Source organism: Jaculus jaculus, chromosome 3, assembly GCF_020740685.1.
Source record: "Jaculus jaculus isolate mJacJac1 chromosome 3, mJacJac1.mat.Y.cur, whole genome shotgun sequence".
Taxonomy (NCBI): domain Eukaryota; kingdom Metazoa; phylum Chordata; class Mammalia; order Rodentia; family Dipodidae; genus Jaculus; species Jaculus jaculus.
The window spans coordinates 135182853-135205295 of NC_059104.1; the positions used below are offsets into that span (position 1 = coordinate 135182853).

At 38.2% G+C, this 22443-nt stretch overlaps 1 protein-coding gene and 1 pseudogene across 1 annotated transcript in view; one reads left to right on the forward strand and one right to left on the reverse strand.

Annotated features, from left to right (window-relative positions):
* Cers3 (ceramide synthase 3) overlaps positions 1–22443 on the forward strand; it is a 122306-nt gene that overhangs the window by 21554 nt on the left and 78309 nt on the right. The window contains exons 3-4 of the mRNA XM_045145508.1: positions 4102–4275; positions 18800–18914. Of these exons, the coding sequence (XP_045001443.1) occupies positions 4103–4275; positions 18800–18914 (288 nt within the window). The 5' untranslated portion in view covers position 4102. The remainder of the gene's footprint in view (positions 1–4101; positions 4276–18799; positions 18915–22443) is intronic.
* On the reverse strand, positions 6000–6285 carry LOC101613524 (annotated as a pseudogene).

The following is a 22443-nucleotide window of genomic DNA, read 5'->3' on the forward strand; positions in this document are numbered from 1 at the left end:
CCTCCCTTCTATAAGTTTCCTTTCCACTTTCTCAGTAGTGTCCATTGAAGCACAAATGATCTTAATTTTGATGGTGTCCAGTTGATCTACTTTATTTTTCTCTTTTCTGTTATGTTTTTGATGTCATATAAGAAGTACTGTCCCACCAGAAGGTGATCATGATTCTTCCCTATATTTCATTCTAAGCATTTTGAAGAGTTCACTTTTACATTTAGGTCTGCTTCACTTTGAGTTACTGTTTGTGATTGATAGGAAAGATGGGTTTTAAATGCTTCTAAAGCAGCAGCAACGGATGTGTGACAGCAGCTCCTAGGGCAAGAGTGAGTAACAGAGACTGACTTGTTTTGTCAGACTGAGCTGTTTTGTAGGACCTGGCCTCAGCTTCTTGGTTCATTTTCTCTTCCATTGGATACTTTTGACTCTTTTAAATTTATTTTATTAGACATTAAAGATACCATTGTTTTCAACATATTTGGACATTTTGGACATATTTGCATTTAATGTGCTAGGAACTGTCTAGAGCAGTTGTCCCTATGCCACTATCATAAGCCATTTGAAAAGTTATGCTTCTCACAGGACAGAATCGTCTCTACTGCCTTGAGTTGTTTTTAGGAGTGAGAAGATTAGTTTGTATAGTAGTTATTGTAACATTATTAAAAAACTCAGACTCACTGCTATTGTCACTTGTTCCTGGGCCTCCAGTCCATGGCTTTCAAGCTCAGAGCTAATGATGTCATAAAAATGCTATGGAGCTGGGATTGGTGGCACATGCCTTTAATACTAGCACTCAGGAGGCAGAGGTAAGAGGATTTCTGTGAGTTCGAGGCCACTCTGGGACTACATAATGAATTCCAGATCAGCTGGAGTAGAATGAGACCCTACCTTGAAAAAAAAATGCTATAGAAAACGTCGAGAAAAATGCTTCTTGTTCCTATGTTTGTATTTACTTCTGATTTGATTAAAGAATCCAGGCCTGTTGAAAGGCTTTAGCTTGGGTTGTTTCTAGAATCTATAAGAATTAGTGGTTAACTCAAAGGCCTGTTTGCTCTTGTTTTGAGCTGTATCTAGGTGTGAGAATGTAAGTAGGGGTGTTTGTGTATGCTGCAAGCAAACTCAGGGCCTTGTATACTCAAAATTAACACTCTCCCACTGAGCTGCATCCCTAATTCATGAGGATTTCCTTTGTCCTGTACTTGGTTAGTTTTGTCAGATAGCCAGGCAACCAAGCTTGAACCCTGTTTATCAATCAGACCTTTCAAGTTTGTTAACTTTGGTTCCCGACAGCTCTTTCCTTTATTCTCACTGCCCTTTCCTAGTCCAGACACATTAACTCTGACTTAATTGCAAGTTAAGTCCGGCATCTTCACCCTTTCCTTTCTGTAGTCCCCAAGCCCAGTGCAAAGAAAAGATTTTATAGATCTGAATTGAAATCTTTACTTCATCATATCTGTATAATTTGACAACTGTATCAAGGGGATTTATTTTTTCCCTTCAAGATATAGTGAAATGATAATCCATGAAGTTCAAAGAAGGCCACATTTTCCAGGGCACATTCTTATAGGTGTGGATGTGACTGGATTAGTGCCACTCCAAAAAAGCACTTTTCAGACCCATGGGCAAGATGTGAGATGAGCAAGAAATGGTCTCAGGAGTTCAACTCTTACTTGGGTGTTGTTCTTTCTGAAGGACATGGGATCCATACACTGGAATCTTTCCTGTCTGAGGTCACCATAGTTATTCATTGTGTATCCTGCTCTCCGGGCCAGTCACTCTATTCTGGTTTCTTAGTCTCAGTCTTACCACATTTGTTCTTTGACCTCCAGTTCCTTAAGTTCCTTAAGTTCTCTGGGGCTTTTTTTTTTTTAAAGCTCATTTCTTTCTTGGTCTCTTTTTATCTTCTATTTAATTTGTATCCCATGAATGACATTATTATCAACATCTTTGGTTCCTGTTCTTGATTGCACCTAGAATTGCAGGCCGCTGATGTCACTATAACTTCTCCATCACCATTCTCTGCACTGCCTGTAGCACTGCTGTGCATATCTCTGCCTGGGAAGGGCTGCAGTGTAGTAGGCTTGAGGCCCAGCACTCAGACCCTTGGGCTGAAGAACTGTGTCAGACCAGAGGGAGCGTCTGCTCAACACAAAGATGCCCTGTGGGCTCATGGGGGATATGGTTGGCAAAGGGTTCTTTCTAAAAAAAATAGCCAAAATTTTATTCCTGTGGCTAATGCTGCTCTTTATATGACACTACTAGCTACAGCCCACACTCCTTAGCACAGAACATACACCCTTAATGATCCAGCTCTGCCTCTGCCTCTCTAACTGCCTTTCTTATTTTTGGTTTTCCAAGGTAGGGTCTTGATCCAGCCAACGGTGTCCTGGAATTCACTATGTAGTTTCAGGCTGGCCTCAAATGAACAGCAATCCTCCTGCCTTGGCCTCCCAAATCCTGGGATTAAAGGTGCTACCATGTGCAGCTATTACTGTCTTTTTTTTTTAAAAGAATTTATTTTAATTATGAGAGGGAGAGAGAGAGAGAAAGAGAGATAGAGAAAGGGTGATCCAGGGCCTACTACTGCAGCTACAGCAAACGAACTCCAGACACATGTGCCACCTTCTGAATCTGGCTAGCGTGGATCCTGGGAAATTGAACCTGGGTCCTTTGGCTTTGCAGGAAAGCACCTTAACTGATAAGCCATCTCTCCAGCCCCCTTACTGCCTTTTGATGACATATCATATGATTAATTGTCCAAATCAGAACATGACTGAAAGAAAAGACTCATTGATAATTCTGACAGGACAACAAACTGCGCCTACCTGGGTATCCATCTGTGATCTGAGCCCACTTTGGCTTCTGCCACTGTGGTAGCACCAAAGTGCTAATAGTTTTCCATGTATATCTTTTTATTTCTGGGTCAGGAGGTTTTAGTAGAGGGATTTTGATTATCTTACTGGGAATCTGAGGACATTTTCACTCTTTTTTTTCTGCTTAAATTTTTAAAGAAAAAAATCAAAACATTCCCATTAAAATGCCAAGATCATAGCCTAATAGTGAGATTTAGTGGTATCATGAAATGTTTGTGTTTGATCGTCATCTCTGTTTCTTGCAGACAACTTATAAAAATCATTGAACTTTCATCATCATCTCACAGTACCCCATATTTACTTTATCTTAAGAAATGTATCCAAGTCACCTGTTCAGGCCATATACTTGCTTATGAGACTTTGATCCTCAAAAACAGTAGCCTGGTCTATCAATCTTTGTATATCCAATGCCTGCTATAGCGTCTCACCAATAACAGATACTCTTTATTAGTAATAATTGACATGGTGCCAGCCCTGGTGCCTTAGACTGCTAAACTCAGCTACTTGGGAGGCTGAGGTAGGAGAATTGCAAGTTAAAGGGCTGCCTGAGCTATAGACTGAGTTTAAGGTCAGTCTTGATGATAACTTAGTAAGACCTGTTTCAAAATAAAAAGTAAGAAGGCAGCTGAGGCTATATCTTTGTGGTACAGTGCTTGTCTAGCATGAGTGCAGCTCTAAGTGCAGTACCCAGTACATAAAACAAAACAAAACAAAACAAAACAAAACATGAGCAACAAAAAGCCTGACAGACTAATCTGAGCTCCTTGTTGTAATATGAAGTCACGTGTGCCTATTTTTAATCTCCTAGAAAATTTCTTAGAGTGCTAGTGAAGATAGATAGACAAGCAGGCATAGACATATACAGGTAAATATATAGATTGGAACTTTTAAGACTTTGACTTGACATTCTGAAATTATAAAACTTATTAAAATATTTTATATAATAAATCATATAAAAGAAAAATACATACCCATAGTGTTCATATATGTGCTGTCCAGAGTGTGGTCAGTAGTGTGTTAAAACTTTATTTCTCTATTCTTTAGCCAAACTGGTTCTAAGAATGTCTGAGAAATAATTCTTGTTTAATGCAATGAAGCATCATGACACTCCTGAAATAATATTACTCTATTCCTTATTTTCATAATTCTTCTGGTCTGAGGTATTTTGAGTGAAGGTGCTCAGTTTTAAATGTGGACCTGACAAATCTAATGCATTATTTTTCTGTTTGTCTAGGATGTTTCAGACATTTAAAGAATGGTTCTGGATGGAAAAGCTCTGGCTTCCTCCAGTGATAAAATGGTCGGATCTTGAAGATCATGATGGACTCGTCTTTGTCAAACCTTCTCATTTATATATGACAATTCCATATGCTTTTCTGTTGTTGATCATCAGATATTTCTTTGAAAAGTAAGTAGTTCTTTGTCTCCCCGCTTTTCAATTTCCTCCATTCCTCCAACTCTGTAATGAAACATCTTAGATTTTGTCCTTAATGAAACTGTTGTTCAGAGTTTGACACTTAATGAGCTGCAGATTCTTGGGTGGAATTCTTGCGATAATGTGCACCCCAAACATTATTTACAGGCGGAATATAAAATATTTAGATATGTGGATGCCCTTGAGTGCTTTAGTTTTATAGTGAAGAAAATTGGGGTGAAGGCAAATTAAAAATGAATGGGCAGGGTCAACGTGTGGGATATGACTGGATGGAAATAGCACAATGAAATCTGTACAGATAACATATGTTAATAGTGATGATAATAAAGGACAGATTAAGAACCACAGAACTTCCTATTTTATGCCAATTACACTATGGCAAACAGTTTAACTTCCATTATACCATGTTGTGTTACAAATCCTCTACATTCTCAGTGGGGTAGTATTGGGAATATCTATAACACAGTCATGAACTGTCATTCTAGAGTACCTAGACAATATCAGAAATGCCCCAGTAAGAACCAAACCAATATTTCCATACAACAGAGCTTATTTTAAAGTTTATTTAAAAGTTTTATAGCTGCCCTTCTTCCCAAAGTATAAGGAAATTGAAAAGGTCTTAATTTACTTTCTCAGAAAATAGTAAACTTCTTGATTTAATTTTAATAGATATTTCTTCCAGCTTTTTATTAAAATTGCTTTAGTGTTCTGATAACAGGAGATGAATGTTCATCCATAATCTCTGTAGTTGTATCTGTTCCAAAAAAACTGTTATTAGCACATTAATTCATTTGGAGCAAAAAAAGAATGTTTGAATGGCAAGAGCTGGAAAAACTTAAGACAAACACTGATAAAGATCATCTGTCCAAGACTAACTGTAATACAGATCACATGTTTATAACCATTTGCAGGGTCCTTATCTTGAGAGTTTGTTTGACCAACTCTGTTGCATAGATTTGCCAAAAAGTTTTTGTACAAATAACAGCTTCACTTGGGCCAATAGTGCACTGTTGCTGTTGGGAGGAAGAGAAACCCCTGGACAGCATTAAACTGTACTTGAGCACATTTGAAAATGTCCTTCTAACTTTTTAACAGTGAATTATACTTTTTACTTACATAGTTTAATTTGCCAAAGGATGTTTAAGAAAAGTAGAATTTGGCATGACCCATCTAAAATAATATATTATTCTTTTAATTTTGAAATGTTTGCTTTTCTGGCATTGTATCTAGTGATCCTTGAAGATTGCATCTAGGTCCAGTATTTAATACTATTGCAGATTTCCTGTTGTTCAGTGGGCAGCACTATTTTTTACATTATGGCCAAGACAGTGAGACAGAATATTCTTTTGGTTGCCAAAGCAGTACAGTTGTGGTGGACCAACAATGAGGAATAAATCTAATTCTCTTGTAATTTCTGGAGCCATTCTTGCTTCTTCTCAAGGGATTAGGTATGATCAGCATCTCTTTTTATTTTTGACCTCAAAAATATATATTTACAGAGTAATTATGTGTCATACTGTTTGAAAATAAAATAAACATCATTAATGAGAAGGAAAATACAAAAGAGTTTGGAAAGCACAGGAGAAAAGCTTAACCCCATCTTCTCCAAGTCAGAGCCACAGAGGAGGGGTGGAATTTATTTCTTGGTCCCCAGCACAGAGGACACATTAAAATGCACGCGCACAGGGACTAAGGAGTCAGAAGTAGCCTAGCTCGTCATGTTCGACCTTCTTGATCTAGTAGGCATGCAAGGTTGGTGGCTTATTCTCATGAGGGAGACTTTGGAACACCCTCAGGTGCATCACCGACGTCAACCTTGATGAAGTAGTTGGTGCTGGCCACGACCTGGCTCCTGTAAGACACAGCTTTAAAGACAGAGAACTTCCGGTTTTCCTTCTCCTCAAGCTGGGACTTCACCTTGTCCGCAATCACCTGCGTGTCGGCCGTGGCAGGCTTTGTGGCAGTGGGCCCCCCACATATCATGTCGGCGGCTCCAAGACGACCCCAACCTCTGCCGTCCCCACCCTTGCCGCTGGCCTAAGAGCGATCAGCATCTCTTGTACCTTCTTATAACTTTAACTCCCAATAACTTACCCTTAGTTTTCTCCATTCTATAACACTATAGAAACCTATGTGCTCTTCCAGCTGTCTCACCTCCCTTTTAATGGAATGCACAGAAATAATGCTTTTCAAATTATAAGTTTATTTTTTTCCAGGGCGATTATCTCACTTGTTCTGATTAAACCATTTATGTCCTAAAGAATCACCTATACTTTGCATTTGATAAGAACTTACAATTTAAATAGGATATAAAATCATGAGTGGTATTATCTCAGTCTGCAGTTGAGAAAATGGGAGGTTAGTGACCTGGCCTCGGTCACAGTGATATGTCTGGGAGAAGCTGGGGATGTAGCTCAGTGGTAGAGTGCTTGGTTAACACGTTTGAGGCTCAGTGCTTGATCCCCAGCACCGGATGGTGATAATCTAGAACTCAAATCTATGTATGCGACACCAGGTTCATGGTTGTTGTGTGAAGTCTTTTGTTTCCCCATTCTACCTGTTCTTCTTGCACGATCACAGCAAAATGTGCCTGCTGGTTAAAAAGTGTAGCAGAGTATCTCTCAGGAATAAAGAAGCCATGGTTTAGGAAGCTGGCTGCATCTGTGCTATTTTCAAAATTGTCTTTAAAGTTCTTGTATATTTGACATGATTTCTTACATATCATGTGATATACTTATCACAAAAAAAACCTTCCTTTAGTTGTCCTAGACTATACTTAAAGTTGCACTTTCTATTTATATGATGTCATTAAGAGTTGTGCATTAACTGGCTCATTTTTGTCCTTTAGTTTTAGTCACAAAGCATTTAAGAACAGGAAGTAACATCCCTCCTAGAAAAGTAAGAATGGAGATACAGACCCATGCAAAACTAAACAGACAACTTGAAAGTGTACAAATTTGCTTTGTATTTGATACTTCCTTCCCTTAAGATTTAGTGTGTGTGTGGCTTGTGTTTTCATTATTTATTTAACTATTCATTTATTTATTAGTTTTGTTAAGAATAGTAGTTCCTACCTAGTTTGTCTCTTAAACAGTTTGTTTGAAATGTGACTTAAAGGAGATTGGACCTACATAAAATTCAACACTTATAAAATAACAGAGTATCTCAGAATGGATTATGGTCCCAGAAGTCAAGGGCAGAGGTGGATGTGGTAAAATCAGGTCACATTTTCTTTCACTTACTTAAACAATGGATTTCCCTCACTCTATAACTTCTGCTCTGCACCGTAGAGTCATTATGGGTGAGAATGCCTTCCTTCATTCAAGAAAGCCAGGTGAGGCACAGTAACTCATCCACAGTGACTTACAGGTCTTGAGAGAAGATTAAGTGTTACTAATTACAACAATGGAAATAGTCTAAAAATTGGCACATTCAACCTAAGTGTTACCTGAGACTTTTACTGATCCAGGGATTTTATCCTTATATGTGGAACCCTCTCTGCTCACAAAGCCACTGAGTCTTCAGGGACTTGGAGTCAATTGTAAGTCAGTTGGCTATTGCATCTATTTAGAAGTAGCCAAACAGATCATACTTAATGCCTGCCTAGGGCTGAATTATTTTTTTATTTTTTAAAAGAATATTAGAGGGCTCTAGTCAGTAAAATGCTTGCAGTGTAAGCATGAAGACCTAAGTTTGGATTCTTGGTACCTAGAGAAAAGCAAGCCTTGGTGGCTCGTGCCTATAAAACCAATGCTGGTTAGGCTAAGATCGTTAGATCCTCAGACTAGCTGGATCTGTAAGCTCTAGATTCAGTGAGAGATGTCATCCCCCCAAATAAGGTGGAAAGCTATTAGAGGAAGACCTCTGGTCTCCACACACATGCACATGTACACACACACACATGTACCCACTCACATGCATCCACACTTGCATGTACATCATGCATACATATATACACAGAAAATAAAGAATAGTAGAATGAAAAGGATGATGGAAGCTTAGCATTACTTGGCTAAGTGATGTGATGATAGATGCAGAGGAGCTTTCTGATGGGACTCATTGAAGACTAAGATCTGCAATAGCAGCAACCCTAAGGGCTTCCTTCCCTGGGAATTAGCCTAACCCTGAACCTGTTACATAGAAGCAGGAGTTGCTGGGCATGGTGGCTCACATCTTTAATCCCAGCACTTGGGAGGCAGAGGTAGTTCGAGGCTACCCTGAGACTATATATGAATTCCAGGTCAATCTGAGCTAGAGTGAGACCCTGACTTGGGAAAAAAAAAATCATAGAAGCAGGAGTTGACTACTTTTTGTTATTTTCCTCTGTATTTTCTATTCTGTTCATTCATCCATTTATATATATATTTATTTATTTGAGAGCAACAGACAGGAAGAGGCAGATAGATAGAGAAAGAGAGAGAGAAAGAGAGAATGGGCGTGCCAGGGCCTCCAGCCAGCCACTGTAAATGAACTCCAGACGCGTGTGCCCCCTTGTGCATCTGGCTAACGTGGGTGCTGAAGAATCAAGCCTCGAACTGGGGTCCTTAGGCTTCACAGGCAAGCACTTAACTGCTAAGCCATCTCTCCAGCCCTATTTTCTATTCTGTATCAGTAGTTCAAAGAAATTAATCTCTTTGGGGGCTAAGGCTTAGAACTTCCCTTCCCCAGTTTACCAAATATTTATTGTGCTTCTTTCTTCTATCCTTCTAAAAATAGATCTTAATTAAGTGCCTATTTGTATTTATCATAAATAAGGTGATCAATGTCCAAAGTTTATTTAAGGAAGAATAAAATGGAATTAAGTAACTATTTATATACTTGGTCTGTTCTATTAAAACTTGCTTATCTCTTTGAAGTTAACTCAGAGAAACAGGTTTCCACATTTTGTTTAAGTTAATGAATGATTTTATTGCATATTTGTCCCTCATATTGTTAAGTCTGCCATGGTATATGTACTTACCCAACACGTGTGTATATTCACATGTCTAGCTCTCATTGAGCCTCTTATTTTATGATTGTTTTTATTCTCTTACTGTATAAATCTCTCACTCAGTTCTGCTTTTTTATTTTCTGTATAACTTTCTAATATCTGAGGAGATAATATTTAGTGATTAGGATTGAAAACACTACCATAGGGCTGAAGAGATGACTTAGCAGTTAAAGAAGCATGCCTGTGAAGCCTGAGGACCCAGGTTCTATCCTCCAGGTCCCACATTAGCCAGGTGCACATGGTGGCGCATGCATCTGGAGTTCGTTTGCAGTGGCTAGAGGAACTTGCATGCCCATTCTCACTCTCTCTCTCTCTATCTTTCTCTCTGTGTCTCTAATAAATAAATCATAAATCTTAAAAACACTACCATATAAAACATTTATTTTATATTATTTTACTAGTACAAATAATGAGTATTTTCTTTAGTAGAAGTTTTCAACTAAGCTGGATAAACCAATTTTATTTATCAAAACCCCAGGAAATGTAGTTTTTAATTTAGAAAAATTTAAGGACACCTTAGTATTTGGAGACTGTAATCTTTTAGGCCAAGAAGGAGTTAATGCAACATATCGAACTCACAAGGCACCGCACATTGTCATCCATGTAAGAGCTCTTTTGATTGATTGATTTGAATTACTTTTTAATTAATTACCATTTAGTTCAGTTCTCTGCTCCTATTTATCTCCCTGCTGTGTTCTGATGTGCTTGATAGTCTTTTATTCATATGATCTAGGAAAACTCAACTTACATGAATTATTAGTTGGCATAAATGGCATGGCACTAAGACCTAATTCTTTCTTAATTTATTTTTGAAATTCAACAGTATGTTTTATGATCTACCTACATTGCTTTATGCACATCTGGTGCATAATTACCTGGCCTTTATATGTCTCTGAAATACATGAACCTTTTCCAAAAGAATGCAGTCCATCTGGAAGTTGGACTGGCTTATACATTTTATCATAGTATCTTATGAATTGTTTTATTCAACTCCCACGGACGTGGAAAATGAAGTAAAAGGCTAGATGATCATTCATAACTTAAGTTTGTAGTCTTTAACTAAACACAGAAACTCTTCAAGAACTGGGATAGATTAGACTGTAATAGACAGAAGTTTGAGCCTTTGTCAGCATTAAAGGAAGAATAGGAGCATATCATTATTCTTATTTATTTATTCTTTTTGCATGTGTTTGTGGTGTGGTGTGTGTACAGTGTATACATCTGTAGGTACATGCTAAGTGACCTTTGAGGCACCCTATGCACTCGCCTGAAGCATGTACTTAGGGTTCGTGCCTGTGGTGGCCAGAGACAAAGTCAGGTGAACTGCTCCATTGTTCTTCCACTCATTGTTGTTTTGAGTTGGAGTCTCTTACTGATCTTGGAACTTACTGTTTTATTTATAGCTTCATTGATCCGTGGGTCTATGCTTCCCTATGAGACTGTGTTACAGGCATGTGTGGTTACACCCAGTTATTTATCATGGATTCTAGAAACTGGAATTTGGAAGGTCTCAGGCCCCTTCATTCCCTCATGCTTGTGTAGGAAGCACACTTGGCTATTGAGCTGTCTCTTCAACCCCTCTTTTCTGGTGACAGGGTATCAAGTCTGGTCTTGAACTCACTATGTTGCTGAGGAGGACCTTGAACTGCTAGGGTTGTGTGCATGTGCTACCACTAAACCCAATTTATGTGATACTGGAGAACCCAGGGCTTCATGAATGCTAAGCAAGCACTCTACCAACTGAGTTACATCCCTAGCCCTATTTGCTCATTTTTTTCAGATGGGGTCTGTATATTGTCCATGCTGGTCTTAAACATATGAACTTAAGTGATCTACCTCAGTCTCCCAGTAGCTAGGACTACAGGCATGCACCACCACATCTGACTTCACACATTGTTGTTTTTTAAAAGATCACACACCTTTGATCCCAGCACTTGGGAGGCAGAGGTAGGAGGATTGCCATGAGTTTGAGGCCACCCTGAGACTACATAGTGAATTCTAGGACAGCCTGGTTAGAGCAAAACCCTACCTCAAAAAACCAAAAAAAAAAAAAAAAAAAAAAGTCAGCCTCATTGAAATTTTATTTATAAAAAGTTCATCAAACATTTGATGCATTTGATGTGAACATCACCATGCTTATCATATAGAGTTCCATCAACCTGCAATTTTCCTTTACCCTCATTTAGCTTATCTCTTTCAATCTACAGCCCCTGACAATCAGTATTAGCTTTCTATCACTCTAACTATATGTTTTCTAGATGTCCTATGTATGGGATTATGACTGTTGACTTTTCTGTGACTTCTTTCATTTATATACTTTTAAGATTTGTTTTCACATTGTTATGTCTTCACCAGTGGTTCCTTGTTTTTGCTGAGTAGTCCTTCAGCACATGCATATGCCATACCACAATTTACTTATACTTTAGTATGACAGAGATTTTGATCACAGTGCTGGGCTGTCTTGAATGAAGCTGCTGTGAACATTAAGTACAAAGAATATGCTCTGACACAGGCTTTTGTTTCATGTGGGAAAGAGATAAAATGTTTGTTATTTATAAGGCATACATACCATGGATATTACTCAGCAATAAAATGGAATGAAATTTAAGTACTTGTTATGACATAGATGGACCCTGGAACATTTTGTTTAGCTTAAGAAGCCAGATACAAGTAATTATACATTATATTATTTCACTTATATATCCAGAAAACATGAAGCTATAAAGACAGACAATAGATGAGTAGTTGCCTGGGAAGTTTGAGAACGAAGAGGTTGGCAGTAAATATGCATAGGGGCTCATAGTCAGGTGATACAAAAGTTCTACAACTGATTCATAGTAACAGTTTTTAAAATATTTTATTTCTTTATATATTTGATAGAGAGAGAGTGAGTGAGAGAGAAAGAGACGGAGAGAAAGAGAGAGAGAGAGAACAGGTGGCCCAGGGCATCCAGTCACTACAAGTGAGTTCCAGATGCATGTGCCACCTGTGCATTTGCTTCACATGGGTACTGGGGAATTGAACCTGGTTCCTTAGGTTTTGCAGGCAATTACCTTAATCACTAAGCCATCTCTTCAGCTCTCATGGTAACAGTTTTATAATTAGTAAGCTTACCAAAACATCATTGGCTTGTATGCTTGAAAAGATTGAATTATTTCATATGTAAAAAAGCCAAAACATTTAAAAAAATATTTTAAAGATATTTCTAGGAGAAAATATATGTAAAACATGTATCTTTTAAAGTCTTTAAATTCAGATTTGAGAAGAACTCGTAACTACATATTAAAGAAATAAATTGATTTTTTAAATGACTAAGATTTGAGTCAATATTTCACCAAAGAAAATTTACAAATGTAAAATAAACTTAAAAAGATGACCAACATCATTTGTCATTAGGAAAATGCAAATTAAAAACAGTGTGCAAAAGAGTTTAACAAAATGTCACAAGTAAGGACCTCTAAAAATTCTAATGTGTTCTGAATCAACTTTTTCATCATTTATAATTATGTGATTATTAATTATGTGTCACAGATTTAAAACAACACACAGGGAGTATTTATTAGTTAAGAAAAAGAGCCAACTCTTGGAAAGGGCACCAAGTGTTGTGGGACTTTTAGCTTACTCTGTTCCTGACCAGCCCACTCCACCTCTGTGATAGACCTGAAAAATCAGTAGTTCATAATAAATACAGTGAAATGTGGCAGTCTGGCAGCCACTGAAAAAAAAAAAAAAAGAGGAGTTGGAGCCCCTCAAGACACTGTTTTTACTAGAGGATTGTCATCACCTGATGTATCTAGTGGCTCCCTGGAAGACACTGCTAACAAGCATGCTTAGTAGATTTAAGTAAGCACTAAGTTCTCACTGCTGGGAGACACTGTATAAACAGGAAGTGAAGAATAAGGTAACGTTTTATCACCTGGCTCAGTATTACAGTGTACTTCACCATGTCCACAGAGTCCACAGCAAAGACTAAGAGACTTATTGGTTTAGGCCCTTAAGGGATACTTTGTCTAATGACTACCTGAGTACTAAGCTAACCTAATAGAGACTTCAGTGCCTACTCAGTACAAAGAATATAGACTTTTCAGTTCTGTTTTTTGTTTTTGTTTTTGTTTTTTCAAGGTAGGGTCTCACTCTGGCCCAGACTGACCTGGAATTCACTATGGAGTCTCAGGGTGGCCTTGAACTCATGGCGATCCTCCTACCTCTGCCTCCCGAGTGCTGGGATTAAAGGCATGCACCACCATGCCCGGCTTTTAGTTCTGTTTTTAAAAGTGTCTAAACTCACAAATGGACTACAGTAACAATGGGAACAAACACCACACTGAGGCCAGACGTTGGAGTAGACAAATGCTTCAAAATTATCTATTTAATATATTTTCAAAAAATTAGAGAAAACCACACTTAAGAACTAAAAAAAAAAAACCTGGAAGAACAATTAACAATATAAGTAAAAATAGTAGAAACTATAGAATGATAGATAGAAGCTTATGAATTATAATTAAAGTAACAAAAATAGAACAGCATTTCTAAAGTAACAACAATCATAACAGAGGAACAGAGGAGGTATTAGAGTTAAGACACATATGCCTGAAATGAAAACTGAAATAGTTAAAGGTTTTGATAGATTGGCCCGAGAAGATGGCTTAATTGGTAAAGTACTTGCTGCACATGCATATGAACCTGAGTTCAGCTCACTACACTCATGTAAAAACCAAGTGTGGTGGCGCGTACTTGTAATCCCAGCACCAGTAAGGTAGAGAAAGTAGGACCTTTGGGGCTTGCTGGCTACTTAGGCTAGCTGAATTGTTGAATTCCAGCTTCTGCGAGAGATCCTGTCTCAAAAATAAAGTGGAGAGTGATAGAGGAAGAAACTTCATATCAACCTCTGGAGTCTACACACACATACACATGAACCACACATGCATGTGCCCACACACATATAAACATGCATGAACACACACATGTACACCACACATATAGATACCAACCACCAAAATGTTCTGATATAAGTTATACTATTTATGGATATTAAAAATCTACAAAGATAATAATAACTGCATTTAAAAACGATTTTAATTATGTATTTGAAAGCACAGAGAGAAAGAGAGAGAGAATGAGGATGGGCACACCAAGGCCTCTAGCTGCTGCAAATGAACTCCAGATACATGTGCCATTTTTTGCATCTTGCTTCACATGTGTACTGGGTAATGGAACATGGGTTGTTTGGCTTTGCAGGCAAGTGCCTTAACCATTGAGAAATCTCTTCAGCCCCATAAATGCATGTTTATTTGTAACTTTTTCAATTGCTTAAGATAAGAATCATAAATTTGTGTTGATATAACACAGTATACAAATAAAAGTGTAATTTTGTATGATAAGAATAGCACAAAGAGAGGAGATGAAATTTTTGAATTTCATAGAAAGCAATTTGATATTAATTTGAACTAGGGTGTTAGAAATTATGATGTTAATTGTAATCTTGGTTAACCACTAAGAAAATAATGTTAAAAGCAATAAAAATAATGACAAGGGAATTGAAATAACATATTAGAAAGTATCAAGCACAACAGAGAACAATTTGAGCTGGAGAGACAGTCCAGAAGTTAAGGCACTTGCCTGCAAAGCCTAAGCCCCCAAGTTTGATTCTTCAGTACCCACATAATGCCAGATATACAAGATGGTGCATGCATCTGGAATTCCTTTGGCTAGAGGCCCTTACATAAAAAGTTCTGGAGTGGCTATACTAATATCAAACAAATTGCATTTAATAGAGATTTTTTTAATGTCACCAGAGACAAAGGACATTTGTAAGAAGATATGACAATTGTATAAGTACTGTGAGCTAACCCATTGCACCATTGAAGCTCAGCAATAATAAACATGTGTATATGTTTAGCAATAGAGTCATAAAATTGATATTATAAGGGGAGTGAAAGAGAGAACTCAATAATAATAGTTGTGTGGCTTGTTTTTTTTTTTTTTTTTCCAGTGTTGTGTATGTAACCCAGGGCCTCATGAATGCCAAACTGGTTCTCTGCCTCTGGGCTCAACCCAATTTTTATATTCTGCTTTTTAAAAAATATTTTATTTATTTGTGTATTGTAGAGAGAAAGAGCATGGGCATGCCAGGGCCTCCAGCCACTGCAAACAAACTCCAGATGCATGCACCACCTTGTGCATCTGGCTTACATGGGTCCTGGGGATTGAATCTGGGCCTTTAGGCTTTGCAACAAGTGCCTTAGCAGCTAAAGCCATCTTTCTAGCCCTTTTCTGCTTTTAATAATGGATAGGAGAAGGCAGAATGTCAGCAAGAATTGAGAAGATTTTAACATTGAAGCAATTAGACTTAACAATCATCTACAGAGCAGTGCATCCAGCAAGAGCAAAGTACTTTCTTCTCATGTGCACAGTGAGCACTCTCCAAATCTCAATAAATATAAAAGGACCAAAATTTATACAAAATGTGTTCTGTAATCATAGTGGAATGAAGTTAGAAACCAATGGCAATGAAATCCAGATCTTAACAAACATATGAAATTGAAACTCTCTTCTTAATAATCAAAGAAGAGACCACAAGATAAATTAGAAATATTATCTATTTATTTATTTGACAGAGAGGAGAGAGAGAATGGATGTACTAGAGTTTCCTGTCTCTGCAACCAAACTCCAGATGCGTTCACCACTTTGTGCATTTGACTTGATGTAGGTACTGGGGAACTGAACCTGGGCCTGTAGGCTTTGTAAGCAAGTGCCTTCAACCACTGAGCCATCTCTTCAGCCCTAGAATTATTTTTAAATAAATGAAAAAGAAAATAGCATACTAGAGCTCTGGACTGTAGCAAGGGCAGCACTTGAAATGAAGTTCATAGCTTCGAGCTCTACATTTAAAAAGAAAATCACCAGGCCTATTGGCACATGCCTTTAATCCCAGCACTGAGGATGCAGAGGTAGGAGGATCCCTGTGAGTTCGAGGCCAGCTTGGTACTACAAAGTGCCAGGTTATCCTGGGCTAGAGTGAGACCCTACATCAGGGAAAAAAAAATCCCACCTCATATATACAAATGATGTTCCACAATGAGAATTTTCTTTAATCAAGTTTCTTCTAAAACCAGTCTATCTGGGCTGGAGAGATGGCTTAGCGGTTAAGCGCTTGCCTGTGAAGCCTAAGGACCCAGGTTCAAGGCTCTATTCCCCAGGACCCACGTTAGCCAGATGCACAAGGGGGCGCACGTGTCTAGAGTTCATTTGCAGTGGCTAAGCAGCCCTGGCACGCCCACTCTCCTCTCTCTCTCTCTCTCTGTCGCTCTCAAATAAATAAAAATAAACAACAACAAAAAATTTTTTAAAAAGTCTATCCCAGCAAAATATTTTGAAAAGGTACTGAATTAAAAAGTACAAAAATTTGCTTATATAAATCAGGTTTCTTAGGAAATATGAAGTGATACTGTCATTTGTCTTATAATTTGGAAAAGTAATCTCTTGAGAGTGATGTAACACAGGGCTAGGGCATTTTGGGTTCTTTAGTAAGAACCTTTTAGATATTTGGAATGTGGATATGTTTATGAAATAAATAAGATATTATCCTAAGTGCTTATCAATTTATAGCCAAGCCTCAGGGGAAGGAGGAGGAGGAAGAACTATGTAATAGGTATTTCATAGAGCTGAATAGAAATTTGATAGAATATAGTTTGTATGAGGACAGAAAACAGGCCACCTCAAACCACGTGCTTATCTAGAGATTAAGTGAAACCATGAGGGATGCTGCATGCATGGATGCCTTAATATGACTGGTGTTGGGCACTAGTGAATATGTTTGCACCCATGTAAAGTAGGCTGATGGAGGCAGTTCTTCAATTTACCTTTATACAGCACAGGTTGTTCCTGACCATAGCCTCATTAAGTAAGATGGAAATATGGTACTGGTTACTTTCGTGTATTTGGGGAGGCTGAGGTGGTTAATATTAAGGTACTCACCATTGCTTACACCTTCCTTAAATGACACTTGTGCATCTACATTAATCCATCTGTGCAAACTTGTATTTTCTTGATTTGTATTTTAAACTTTCTATTCCATTTGTTTCTTACAAATATCAGGTTTAACATTGTTGTTATGAATAATTTTCAAACCAAAGTATTGTATAAATAAGTCTATGTGCTTTGTTCTCCTACATGGTTTGAGATAAGCACATATCTGGTCTTCTCTTAATAATGCCATTCATTTATTGAGTAAAAAAAAAAAAAAAAAAACCCTTAAATCACTAAATGTCCACCTTAAGAAACTAAAAAAATAAGAACAAACTGAACTTAAAATAAACAGAAGTTAGCAAGTACTAAAGATTCTGGTGGGAAAACCACAAAACTGTACATACCCATAGGACTGCTGAAACCGACAGTAAGTACTAGATGTTAGAGGGGTGTGGAGTGGCTGACAATCTGACACATCATAGATACAGTACAATGTAGGACAGCCCTTTTGCAAACCAATTTGCTAACTTTTTTTTTTTCAAGGTAGGGTTTCACTCTAGCTCAGGCTGACCTGGAATTCACTATGTAGTCTCAGGGTGGCCTCAAACTCACTGCAATCCTCCTACCTCTGCCTCCCAAGTGCTGGGCTTAAAGGCGTGTGGCACCACAACCAACTTCAATTTGCTAACTTTTTATAAAGCTAAACTCACACTTATTTAGTCCCTGGAAATCTTAAAATAACAAAGTTCTTTGTAGAACAGTTTATCCTACTTCTGAGATACTGTAAATATATTTGAATTAACATCAAAATTAATATTAAAATTGCATGTTCTACTTTATATCTTAAAGCTATTGCTTATATACAAGATGTAAAAATTTGCTTTTGTTGAAATTTGATTTTTTTTTTGAGACAGGGTGTCACTCTATAGCCTAGACTGAACTGGAACTCACTACATAGCCCAGCTTGGCCTCAAACTCATGACAGTCCTCCTGCCTCAGTGTTACAGGCAGAGCCACCCTGCCTGGAATTCTCCTTGACCTTTTGATAGGCATTTGCTGGCACCATGGACAATGTATTAGCCAGAGTTCCATTGCTACAAAAATACCTGAGGGCAATTAATTTATAAACATAAGCTGCTTATTTTGAATCGAAGTCCTGAAGATTCTAGTCCAAGATTGAATGGTCACAGTGCTTTGGGTCTCTGATGAGGTATCGTTTTATGACAAGACAAGCTCCTCGTTTCGTGATTGAGGAAACAAAAGGAGAGGGAAGAGACCAAGGCCCTCCAACGACCTAAGGGCCTCCCACTAGACACCACTGCCTAAAATCCCTCTACAGCTTCTAGCAGCACTGCACAGGCAGCTAAGCTGGGTATATGTTGGCATGTGGGACATTCCACATCCAAACTACAGCAGCACAAGCACAAGGTTGGTCTTTCATCGAACACCTAAAATTAGAGGGTGAATTTGTTTGGTGTCACTGTGGGCTTATTCTTATATTTTGAACTTGCTTTCTTTTCATCTTTTTTTTTTTTTTAGGTTTGTTGCCACACCTCTAGCAAAAGCATTTGGCATTGAAAAGGCTGTTCAAAAAATTAAACCAAATACTATCTTAGAGAATTTTTTCAAGAATTCCACAAGACAGCCGTCACATGTAAGTAAAAGTCCTTTTGTTGTGGATGAAATGATCTCCCTTCTAAATGCTTTAGTTATCTTTGGCTACTTTGTCCATGGAAGAAATCTCTTTCAGGTGACCAGCAAAGGATTTGATTTGTGTGGGTTTCTTGCTTTGCTCTGGTGACAGGTTATCTAGCATATGAAGCATGATATAAAATTACAAATATGTGTCAGAAAATTACCAATGCTAATATCAAGTATTGTTTTCAACTGAAGCTTTGCATATGAGCTATAAAAGTTGTGATTTGGGTATAAATATCATTATTTAATTTGGGCATGGTGGCACAAACCTGTAATCTCAGCACTGGGGAAGCTGAGTCAGCAGGATCTTGTTTGAAGTAGACTGTGCTACACAATTCCAGGCCAACCTGAAATGTGTGATAAGATCTTGTCTCAAAACCAAAACAAAAATGTAATATCACAGATTTTTTGTGTATGTATGCACATGTATGTGTATGATGTGTGTATGTGTGTGCCTGCCATGGTGCATGTGCGGAGGTTAGAGGACAACCTCAGGATGTTGGCTGTCTCCTTCCACCCTGTTTGAGACAGGGTCTCTCATGTTGTATGTCCCTGGGAAGGGCAGGTTAGCTGTCCCATTAGTTTCACATGATTTTTCTGTTTCCACCTTTCATTACTACAGGAACCTACGTTGTGATTACAGACAGATGGGCCGCTTTTATATCCAGTTTTATGTGGGTTATGGGGATCTGTACTCTTTTAGCCACTGTCTCTTCCATCTCCCTAGGACCCCACAATTTAATTTTAAAAAATATTTTATGTATTTATTTATAAGCAGAGTGAGAGAGAGAGAGAGAGAGAGAGAGAGAGAGAGAGAATATGAACAGACATGCCAGGGCCTCTACCCACTGCACATGCACTCCTGATACATGTGCCACTTTGTACATCTGGCTTTACATGGGTACTGGGGAATTGAACCCAGGTCATTAGGCTTTGTAGGCAAGAGCCTTAATTGCTGAGCCATCTCCCCAGCACCATAATTCAATTTCTAATGATAGGTTTAAAATCATAAAAACAGAGAAGTCTATATCTGATACTTTTGATGGTTGTGGCAGCATCAAAATGTATTTTACATATAAAGGGTAATGGGATCATTCTTCATAAGTACTCCTTCTTTATTCAAGGCCTCATTCAAAAGTCATAGCTCGTTTTGCAATATGCAATGACGTTGTTGTGCTGCACTGTATGTTTATATATACCCAAATATTTAACTTCATAATTATAAAAAAGTAGGAGCTGGAGGGATGGCTTAGCAGTTAAGACCCTTGCCTGCAAAGCCAAAACCCAGGTTTGGTTCCCCAGGACCCACATAAGCCAGACACACAAGGTGTCACATGCTTTTGGAGTTTGTTTGTAGTGGCCAAAGGCCCTGACACATCCATTCTCTCCCTCTCTCAAATAAATAAAACAAGTAAGTAAATTTAAAAAATAGCGTCCTGGTAGGTCTAGAGTTCACTTCCGTTTTATTGTAGTTTCATAGCTAAAATGACATATGAAACATTACTTCTCCCAAAGTGGCACATCTCTGTGATAAGCAGACACCTATCACCCATCATTCTAAAAATAAAGAGGATGTTCTACCTCAATTTTAGGGTGAAGTTTTTGAGGGGTCTCACCTTTATTTGAATGTAACAGTGTCTGTTGACTTGCAGCATTGCTCTGTTGAGCTCCTTGCACATGAAGGTGTACTGGAATTTGACTACACAGCATGAGGCTGAGCACATAACATGGTGATGGCCAGTTCCACCTTCTTCTGTCCTTATGTTTATATTTGACTGCTTTCCTCAAAGCAGCTTCTGGGATGTTTATTTCCATATCACAGATGGATGATCACAGTCATTCATCTGAATACCTTTGTTGCCACTGGTGGTAACAAAGATGAAATGTCATTTTATACCCTTGAAGAAGGAGATCAGGGCTAAGGAGTTGGATCAGAGGCTGAGTACTTGCTGCTTAAGCATGAGGGCCTCTCGGGCCAGAGACCAACCACCCAGTCAAATTCCCCAGAACCCATGTAAAAAGCTGAGCATTGGCTGTGCACATCTGTAACCTCAGTCTGCAAGGTGTGGAGATCAGAACTCCGGGTGGCAGGAGAGCCCTGTGACAGGGAATACATAGATGAGCAATAACAGAATGACACCTGGTGTTCTCCCTTGGCCTCTATGTACATATGAGGCTCTCACACACATGCATACACCACACATCACACAACACACAGTATACACACATATACACACATGTAAAAAGGGAAATTAATTGGTTGAGTTTGTGAAAAGCAAGGGTTCTTTCAAGGAGTTTTTACAGTTTTTCTCTTTCTCTTTGGAAATAACTAACTTTAATAAAACCTTATATAAAATGCTTAGTGCTGTCCTGTCAATTATGTGCTATATTTACTATGGCTAAGACCGTCAGTTCAGCTTACAGGATGTTTAAAATAATCGAAGAAATTTGGTTTCTGCTGTGGAAAGAAAATGGCCATGTGACAACTAAAGGAACATTGAAAGAAACTGAAAGGGAATTAGAGTAAGTAAGTGATCTTTGTGATTAGGACAAGGAATGTAAGGCCCAGCAAGAGAAAGAGAGCTGTCATGCACCAGCATGTGACTGACCGGAAGCACTGGTACTCTTTTTACTCTACTCCACGGACTTTGTCTTCTGTCCACTGCAGGGCAAAGATGTACATAAAAGGCCGGAGCTCTGAACAGTGTTCTAACTCAACACAGGACACAGGCTAGCTTAACATAGATATAATTCAGACATTTTCACCAAGTAAAAAGAAAAAAACGTCATGTATTATCCCCAAAGTGTTAGAAATCTTTACTTACTAAACCAAGATGGGAAAGGGAAATAATTGAGTCCTAATTTGTATTGTTTTCAGATTATAAAATTGAAAGAGTATTTGAATAGCAGATAGGTCAAGATAGCGGGTAAAATGCCATTACTTAAAGGTTCTAGATTTTTTTTAAAATATGTTTTACTTTTTAAATTTTCTTTATTTGAGAGAATGAGAATGGGTGTGCCAGGGCCTCTGGCTACTGCAAACGAACTCCAGACACATGCACTACCATGTGCATCTGGCTTATGTGGGCCCTGGGGAATCAAACCTGGGTCCTTAGACTTTGCAGCAAGACCTTAACCACTGACCAATCTCTCCAGTCTCAAGGATCTAGAATTTAAGAAGCTAGAATATAATACACAGGCAGGTAGAACACAGGCTTAATTTTAATTTCAGGTGTGGAAACATGACTCCAAACAAATGGTCAATGTTATACTGAGAGTATTTTTCTTTATTTATAGATGAGGGATAATAAGGCAAGTGTCTGGGTGCTCTAAAAGACAAAAGCATTACCACTGAAATCATATTCTAATCCCAGAATGATAGCACAGTGCAGTGGTAAGCCATGTAGATAACATGACTATTTAGTCAATTCAATTCATGAACCTGAGGCTGATTGTTCATCTGTTGCAGATTTCACCAATAAAAA